Consider the following 9,711-nt stretch of genomic DNA (forward strand, 5'->3'; position numbering starts at 1 on the left):
AAAATAAATATTGAAGACATTAAAACACTCAATCACGTCCGCTTTATACCTTACTGGAATTCTAGTTATTTAATATTTTAACTGCTAATTTAAAACGCATTATGATACTAAGCTTAGCACACAGCCCGCGACTGTTTTCCGTTGTAAACACGACAGCGAGACATAATGTTTTATGTATCGCCAGTATGGTTCAGAAGGAAATTCGCATTAGAATTCTGCGCAAGCGACGATGATTCCAGCATTCGTGCTATGTTAGCCAAACACATCTCCCGTGATGCGTGTGAAAGAAAGAGTAATTTAAACACTTCACTGATACGCTTCGAGGTTATGAAAACGTCTTATTTTCTTTGCTTTTCGCATGTTTGTATGTGGCCACAAAGGCTTCGTACACAGAGTCGCTGATTACACGTGAATCGGTGCTACGTGTGTCGCATCGCATGATCGGAACACTTTGCTCTACCGTCAATGAACTGTGGTAGGTCACGCCTTAACAATTCTGACGGCATGCATAATGAACGGAATGCCTCTCACAATTTGCACTCTCTAAACTCTGCGCGTCTGATACAACCGAACACTTAATCCGAACTGATTATTTTAGATTCCAAAGCACACCGCCATAGAGACGATAGATAACTTAATTTCCTTCATCCTGTGGGTTAATAAATTATAATTTACGATTGTGTTTCTGGACCTTGCCAGTGAAAAAACGGTCTTCGTAATAGAAACGTCGGTTTTTTTGACCCGCATACATCGTTAAAGGCCGCTTGGACCGCTGCAACTGTTGAGGACCTTGATTACCATAACTGTCTCTTTCTAGAATATTATTAAATATTACCAAGGATAAGTATAAATCCAACGGACGTCAATATTAATGACGAATGGGCAATAAAGAGATTTATTACTTGATAAAATATTAATTAAATACATGTTACCGTGTGAGAAATATAAACACTATTATGGAATATTTATAATTGTATCTAGTTTTAATTAAATTATTATATATATTTATGATTCACGTTAAATATTTCGTTATAATATTTCTATATCATTGTTAGCTTGAGAGACAATCTAAGTAAAATATTTTGATAAAATGAGACAGGTATATTTTAGTCAGGAACCTCCCACATCAGAAGGGTTGATTAGCTTACGTGGTGGGGCCATCCATCATTGGTGTCGGCGCTAGCGCAAGCTTTCTTTTCGATTCCCGCGGCGAATGGCCATAATCAAATTCATCGATTTGGTAATCTTATAATTTTGCCGTAAGAAATTGTAAAACAACGGTCAGCCTTTCACATGTCTGATGGCTCGAACTATAAAAATTACAATCGAAGCATTCATAAAATTTTAGTATCGGATAATTATCGATTCCTACCGTAGTGGTGTAAAGTTTAGTGGTCGTTCTAACGAGAGGCGAATCAAATCTTTGAGCGGCGTGACCGATCAACAAAATTTGCTATGGAATATAAAAATACGAATGGATTGACTAAGAATAATTAAAGAGTAGCGACTTTGTATCGAGGTAAGTGAACCCCATGTTTATCAGTTTTTATACATTATAACTGTAAATAAATGAATATTAATCACATTAATAGGTATAATAATTTATAACAATTACTGTTAGGTTTCCAGTGTCAACGTCACTTGACTATTTTGTTCACGAGAGTGCATCTTTTAATTAAATTATATTTGGAAATAGATGTACCTACCAAATATTAATGGCTTAACGTATAGATTGTATACACAATTCCACTTCGCATCTCTAATTGCTCTTAATTAATACGACGAATAAAAACAATAGTGGAATTTGATAATGAAAAGAAAAATGAATTTTATGTGAAATTCACACTGGAACAACACGATTAACCGACTTAGTTCAAAAGACACATTGTTCTGTAAAACGCTAGTTTCGGCACGAAGCCTCTTATATCACGGAAACATTATAAAATGGCCTAAATCCTTCAAAATGCCAACCAATAAAGAGCACTATCACCGAGACAAAAGGTTCAAGGGTGTATAAAAGGATTTCAGCTCGTGTTTATGAAAAATGCGCCCTAAGATGCAGTGCTTATAAATTAAAATGTGTCGTAAAAGCTATTCATACACTGTAATACTGCACAGTTTACGAGAAATTAAATATGGTTTAATAGTTTACTGGGAACAGGTTATCGTTATAAAATTGTTTAATACAATTTTCTCGCGGCTGTGTGGACTTTAACACGTTTAACTTGATACAAAAGATCGAAGACAAGCAATAATCGAATGGTAGAATGATCAATTATATTGAATCCAATCGGATATGTTAAAATCCGTAATTTTACTTTTATGCACAGTCGGTTAGCGATTGTAGAGCGGTCGGTGAGTCGTGCAAAATTATTAATTGCCTTACTCTTCGGAGTCTCGAATAACACTGTATTCCATGAAAAGCGATACTATGAATGAATTACATATGTACTAATTGTAATTTACACGAATTTCCTTAACTATATCATTATGTTAATCAAGTTAGGCTGTTGTTATGTAAAACATTGTCTACTAACTTGTATTATGACAGATAACTTTACTTTCTGAATATTTTTCTTAAGAAAATGGCTACTAAATTCCACATATTTAAACTATAACACAAATATGAATTAAAATTTCGGAATTAAGTAGAAAATAAACTCAATAATACGAATTAATAATGAACTATTTACGAATGCCTGTATCCTAATTCTAAGGAGACAAAATGCCGGGCGCAATTGTACAGTAGGTAATTAATACATAGAAAATTAATATTTTTATGATAATAATACATGATTTAGTTCTGTAAAAACATAGTAACATTATTCATAATTAAAATTGCCCTTTACTGAGGTTGCTTAACATGTATACAACAAGTAAACAAGTTGTTGAGGACTCTGAATCAAAATTAACACTTACTCTGTTAAATTCTAAATATTGCTGTGAACACAAATTTCTCAAATCAAAAGTAAAATAATATTGCTCGAATACCTTCTTTTTGTTAATTAAAGGTAAAATCTGTACTATTTTTATAAAACCGAAGAGATTGGTTGTATTATTCTACCTCGCGGTATTGAGTCAACCTATATGACATAACGCCATCGAATAGATGATAGGTACATCTAGGTAGAAACATAATCTATGTTTATGATACTTCATTACCTACTGGTAATAACTAATTATTTTATATTTCTTCATTTATTTAAAACAGCCCGATACACTTAAGGTATAAAGAATAATTGTTTTAAAATTTGTTTCTTCTTTTCTTGGATCAAAAGCTTTATAAGCTCCCTGGGGCTGACGTAGTTGTTGCGATGCACTCCAATATTTAATAACACCTATTTACTTTCACAACGATTCTCGATTTGATTTATGTTAGTTAAAATTTTTCAAAAATTATTATCTTTGTTATTAACGTTTAATATTTTTTGTCGTATTACGAATTTTAATTATTTCCCGGTAGAAAAAAATTATAAACGATGCCATTTAGATTCTTTAGATAACAGTTACTATTTACTAAATATTTTTCGTATGATTTTCACGTCTCACTCAGAATTCTTGGAGTGTCTGGAAATAGAGCTTCGGAATAAAAATAATTGGAAGCAAACAAAGACTTGGGAGAAACAATTGTAAGATTGCAGAAGTCACGGATCGGGTATAGATAACCAATGATTTTCGTTGCACCGTAATCTCGACTCGCCGGCTCCCATATAGAAGTGAGTTATGCAAGCTGTATGTCATGTTTTATTGAGTGTGGTATTTTGAGGATTACAAGCCAGGACTTGTATGTGATAATCCATTCAAGAAATGGTTATTATTCATTACCGGTACTATGTATAGAGACTTTTGATACAAATATTTACTTTACACGATAACTATAAGTAATTACTAAACTTACACAAATATTAGTGCTAGCTATACTCAATCTATTATACACAATTATACCTACATGGATTTTGTTAAATAACATACAATTATCTAACAAATTACAATTTTTTTTTATATATATGCAAAATACAAATTTTACCGTACAAATAAATCTAAAACATTGAAATTGTTTATTTGCAAAAGCTTTGAAGAGTGAAGCTTTCAACGGTTGCACACAAAAAGACAAACGCACACAGACAGGAATCATATTTATCACTTCACAGCTGCACCTATGATCGATTTAATCCAAGATGGCCGCCTCGCGGGAGTATGAGCACGCGCATTTTTACAATTACTTTTAATACAATTAATTAAAATATTAACAGCACTACGAACGTGCTTACCCGTACACGTTTTTGACCTAACTAAAAAAGCTCGTATTCAAAACTTGAAAGCCATAAAACATATCTCCCCCATTATTAGTTTGGTTTTGCGACTGTTACGGGCTATTATGTTATTTTTCTGTTGTCTTGAATGACCAATTTGGGGCTTTAAGCAATGCTATTGAGACTAGAATAGTGTTTGGTATGAAGAGACCCATATTTTTATGATTTCTTTGTTCTAAGCGCGGGTAATATTACAAATAAGTAGACAATACTTGCGTTGGAAACTTAATAAGTTATTTAGTTAATAGCTAACTATATACATTGAATTAAAAAAAAATATAAATATAATTGATTTTCTCGTTATTCCAAGCAAGGAATTTAAAAAGTTAAAACTATAAATATTGTCTACATTGTACGCTTCAATACATTTATTTATTCCTTTTTTCTCACACCTTTGTTGGCCGCTAATCGATAATGAACAGTAATTCATAATTCCTTTTGAATAAAATTTATTGCAGTAAAATAATATCGTAGCATTAGATCGAAGACGGAATTCCCTTGACGTTTGAAATGCATAAGGCATACGTGAAGTGGAGCAACCTTCACATCGGACGGTCATGACTCACGGATGCACAGTGCATAATAGTTCTATCTCTGAGTTAGTTTTGAAAATTTGAATTTGGAATGATTTTTAGTTATAACAAATTTGTCGACTAGGTTAGGAGAAATGTTTTTTTTTTGTTTATGTCAGTTATAATTCGGGTTTCTTAGTTCTCGAAGACTTTCGAGAAATCACTTTCACTGTGTTATAAATTAATGAATAAATTGTAAAAAACTGAGCTGATAAGTACCAATCCTTATTTCAGGTACAAAGTTAAAAAACCAGGGAGCAAAGAAGAACCTTCAAGTGAACTAGTGATTACAAACTCATTTCCCTTTAATAAAGGAGCATTTAAGAAATTCGGCCCCGAGCAAAATTCGCTCTGCAATTTTGGAACCCGTTTAGAAATTATAGAGGCAAAACCAGGCGTATGGTTAGATACGGCAACCAAAGTATATAAAGAATATAGCAAGAAGTATTATAGTAGGTACTTAGGTATATTTTTTTACAATAACAAATTAAAAGTCGATATTTTGTTCCTTACCTATTTATATTATTATATTAACGAGAAAACATAATTTCTTATAGACATTCCAATAATCTTGCCTTCGAAATATATTCTTTTTAATTTTGAATTGTTATATTTCATTTCTTAAGACTTAAATTATGAGTATTAAATTGTTCTGGCCACAAAAAATTCGATTTCTAATTGTATCGTATTAAACGTTAGTTTATTTTTCTAAATATAATTAATTCAAAATAGTAGATATAATATATATTATACGAACAAATATTATTTGTACAATTTAAATTAAATTTATTACTATTTTTAGAATTACCTTCTTGTTATTTCATTAAATTTTAAGCCTTTGTCTTCTCTCTCACTCATAGATTTGGTATGTTAATTTTGAATACTAAATTACTTATAAATTGAGATCAGCGCCACCTATCAGTGAAATATGAATTTAAATAACTATTCGACTCTGGATTTTACTTAATATAATATTTTCACGAAATTTCCTGATTATATTTTTTTTAAATCTCTTCTCTTACAAATGTTTTTTGTTAATACTAACAAGAGAACTACTAATAATAGATGAATACTATTAAGGACCTACATAGAAAACTAAAGTTCTCAAGAAGATATATACATGTAAGTAATCTTGCCTCGGGATAACTTATAAATTATAAAAATTATGGACTACAAAGTTAATTAGCTACTAACTGCACATTCTAACCATACCATAATACTACGTACAATTATCTTTCTTAAGCGAATGACATTTGCATAATTATTCATTCATAATAATAGAAAACTATCAAATCGATAATTCAAAGTGAATGAAGATATTAACATTTTTAAGGTAGAAGAAACATTGTTTGAAACAGACATAGTGTACAAAAGAGAAGAGGGACGGATATCACAATAGATAATAACTAACCTAACAATTATTTGACAATCTCAACAAAATCGAAACAACTTAAGGTCCTTCAAGAAAAGCGCGTAACAATTCTTAAAAGGCCGGCAACGCACTTGCGGGCCTTCCTGCTTTGGTCAATATGATTGTCCACGCATCACTTAATATCAGATGAGCCTCTTCCCGTTTACATAAAAAGAATGACGGAAGGACCATTTGAATTGTACAATCGAAAAACCTGAACCATCGGCCTTGTATTGTTTTCGCGGCCATCGCGTGAACTCCGGTGAAATACGACGAATCTTATTTTTACTTTTTAATTCCCTTAATTTTATCAAACATGAGTTATGAGAATCGAGACCACACACGACTCGCGTTAATTACGAGTAGCGAGTAACCTGTCTTATTCTAGTTGGGTGCTTTGCTAATGGAATTTCTTACTGGACTTTTCCTATCACCTTGACCTTATTAGCTTTTGTACTTGGGGTTGATAATTGCTCAACATTAACGGTAGCTATTGATTTAAAACATTTATTAGAATAATCCTGCAATTAATATTCACGGTATTCGTGTAAAGGAAGCGATCGTTGTTTCCGACCACTCCCTTCAATCACACCCAAGGCCAACTTTCGCTGTAGCTAAACACACGAAAGGCATAATTTCGTTGGTCAGTTAAATAATGCGCCCAAACTAGATCGGGCCATTGACCCGAGGGCCGGCGCCCGCGTTGCGTTAAGACGTTGCATCCGCAATGTTTTTTTCCTATTTCTAAAAACAAACTCAATCTCAATATGGGGCTATGGCGGCCATTTATTTTTGCGTAAAACCGTATTGTATCTACTGGCTACTGATTGACATATTACAACTGGCAGTATCCCAAGATATTCGACTCACATGTCAATCACCGTAATGGCTTAGAAATAATTTAATAATTCATTTTACAATATCATCAGACCGTCGTTATAATTAGCGGCGGCTAAGATTTGTAATGAGGCACGTGAATAAATTATATACAGTTAATGTATTAATTACCTTGGATAATGAATATAGGATTATAAAATTTGTTATTTCAATTATATATAACTTTTGATATTTAAAACTATAATTTACAAAATCATTTTCACTTAACACAATATAAACAAAATTATCACTGATCTTTTTAAATTTTTATTATATTTTGAAAGATACCATATGCAATAAAATCTCGTGTTAATCGGGAGTTAACGAGGGTCTTCGATTTTATGTGATTTTTATTGGCACTCAATGAATTGCGCTCCCCACTTTATTGTCATTCATATTAGTATCTTATTAGAATAATTTACATGCAATTTATTTAACTGGAATAAGACATTTTAGGACTCCAAAAAAGTAGAAATATATTTTTAAGAGTGTCTTCCGACTGAGAAATTATTTTCTACACTTTTTAATATTTGCGATTTTTTAGCTTTAGGATTTTTAAATAAGAACATACCTGCAATGGCCATCCAAGGGTAGAAGGTGTGGTTGGTGGGTTGATGTTGGACTGGTTGAGCTGCTGCTGCTGACCCTGGTAAGCCGCACTGGTTCCCCCAAGGTAGAGCTCTTCCGGGGCTGGATGATTCGCTGTACCTCGCCTCTGGGGTGCACGCGGCGGGCCTTACTAACGCGCCCAGCCCTGAACCCCACGCTTCCTTCCCTCCATAGCCATTCTGCTGTTCTGCTCCAGTCTTTGAGCAATCTGCTTTTCCATACTGTTGTTCTCCGGCGTATAACTTGCAAGCAGCCGCTACAGACGCATCGTACGGCGAGTCCTGTGGCCTCGGCTGATGGAGAGCATGTGGCTGGGCGTACGTGAGCCCCAAAGGAAACCCACGATACTGGTCTCCACCGCCACCGCCCTGGTGCACTCCATGGGCACCATAGAAACCGCCCTGTTCAAAATATGAGTTCATGGTGAAGTCACTGTCACTATCGTCACTCAGTTAGGGAACACTTATGTCATTGCGGCCCCACGCGCCCTGATAACGCGACCTCCGGCGTCACTCCGAATATAGACAGTCAATGTTAAATTTTATTAATTTTATTGCCTATTAAACGTCACTCGAGCGTCATAATGGGCTTCGTCGGCGATAAAGGCCGCTTGACGTGTGTTTACTTTTTACGATTATTTTACGACTTTGAAGCGCGTGCGGTTTTACGAGTTTTTAAACGGTCCCGCGTGTTGCGGTCGGGAGGTGAGAGTCACGTGTGAAGTGAAGGGTTATCGTTTCAGGGATTCAGTATCGGACATGTGGTCGAGCGAAGTTTGCAGTCGCGTTTGCAAGAGCGCGCCACTGTATGTAGTGCGACCGGCGCGGCGCGACTCACGCAATGTACTGAGAGCCGCCACGGGACCACGCGCGCCGCCCCGCGCGCCGCCCGCTCACCAACGCCGGCAACACTGCCGATTGTTCCGTCCCCTTTTCGCTAATCACTATAAATATTATCAGTCACGCTCTCTTTTCCTTTCTTATCACTCCTCCTAAAACACGTGTTTTCATCGTGTACTTGGTATCTCATAAAAAAATTAATAATTTAAGTGTGATATTTCAGTACAAAATATAATGATTACTATTCAATACATCAATGCCTATTTGTTTTATCAATTCGAAGTCATAAAAGACCGCCACAAAATACAATCATCCCAAGCAAAAACGTTTACAAAAGGTCTATAACAACTTTGCTACTGAAAAGTAAAGCCACAGAAGTCATAAACTCATAAACGTACAATTAGTGAAACGGGCCAGTAAAGAAAAGATTTTACAACCACTCTACGGTCGGGCCACAATGAGCTCGCAGTATCGTAACAAGGTGCTGAATAGAGTGAGAAGTCGTAAAGATGATTATTATTTCTTCTACTAGGTACCTGTTTTTACGACTAGTGTTTGTATCTTGTTCGCACAACGGCGATACGAAGAGGTGTGAGTGAGATGGCGCGCCATTTGTGGTACGCGTATTGCGTGGTCGGCGTGGAGTGTGATATACCTATCTCTGTCTGGCGCAGAGTGGCGCGTGCATCAAAAGACGCACTATCGAAAGGTAAACAATAGCGCATTATCGCAAAAGCACTCGGTTCGCGCGACCAAATGAAGACATCAAACGAATGAATGGCCCTCGGTGAAGCGGTCTACCCGGAGACAGGCTCGCATTTTTATTGCAGTCACCTCTTTAAACAAATATTTACCGATAAAAAGGGCGGGATGGCTTTAGATTTTTTTTATTCCTTTAATTGGTCAATTTAAGACTGTAGAGATACCGATGCGTCCTAGAAATTGTTGATAAAAATTGAAGAGAGATTATCAACATTCCTGAAGTCTACCGTTTTTGCGTCAACAAACATACGATTTCAGCTGCTTTACTTTAGCACTTAATTAATAGTTAGATATTACCAAGTATACCTAAACTAATAAATAAAAAGTAG

At 34.9% G+C, this 9,711-nt stretch overlaps 2 protein-coding genes across 3 annotated transcripts in view; one reads left to right on the forward strand and one right to left on the reverse strand.

Annotated features, from left to right (window-relative positions):
* Window positions 1-5,453, forward strand: part of LOC110992208 — a 44,137-nt gene extending 38,684 nt beyond the window's left edge. For both annotated transcript variants that reach the window (XR_006750369.1, XM_045629162.1), the window contains exon 4: window positions 5,120-5,453. Coding sequence is in view for 1 of the 2 variants with exons in the window: in XM_045629162.1 (XP_045485118.1) it covers window positions 5,120-5,169 (50 nt within the window). In the remaining variant the exon portion in view is untranslated. The remainder of the gene's footprint in view (window positions 1-5,119) is intronic.
* Window positions 1-8,786, reverse strand: part of LOC110992207 (homeotic protein ultrabithorax) — a 100,562-nt gene extending 91,776 nt beyond the window's left edge. Inside the window, exon 1 of the mRNA XM_022257928.2 lies at window positions 7,744-8,786. Coding sequence (XP_022113620.2) covers window positions 7,744-8,203 — 460 coding nt within the window. The 5' untranslated portion in view covers window positions 8,204-8,786. The remainder of the gene's footprint in view (window positions 1-7,743) is intronic.
* Window positions 8,787-9,711: the final 925 nt, after the last annotated feature.

This window comes from Pieris rapae, chromosome 8, assembly GCF_905147795.1.
Source record: "Pieris rapae chromosome 8, ilPieRapa1.1, whole genome shotgun sequence".
Classification (NCBI taxonomy): Eukaryota; Metazoa; Arthropoda; class Insecta; order Lepidoptera; family Pieridae; genus Pieris; species Pieris rapae.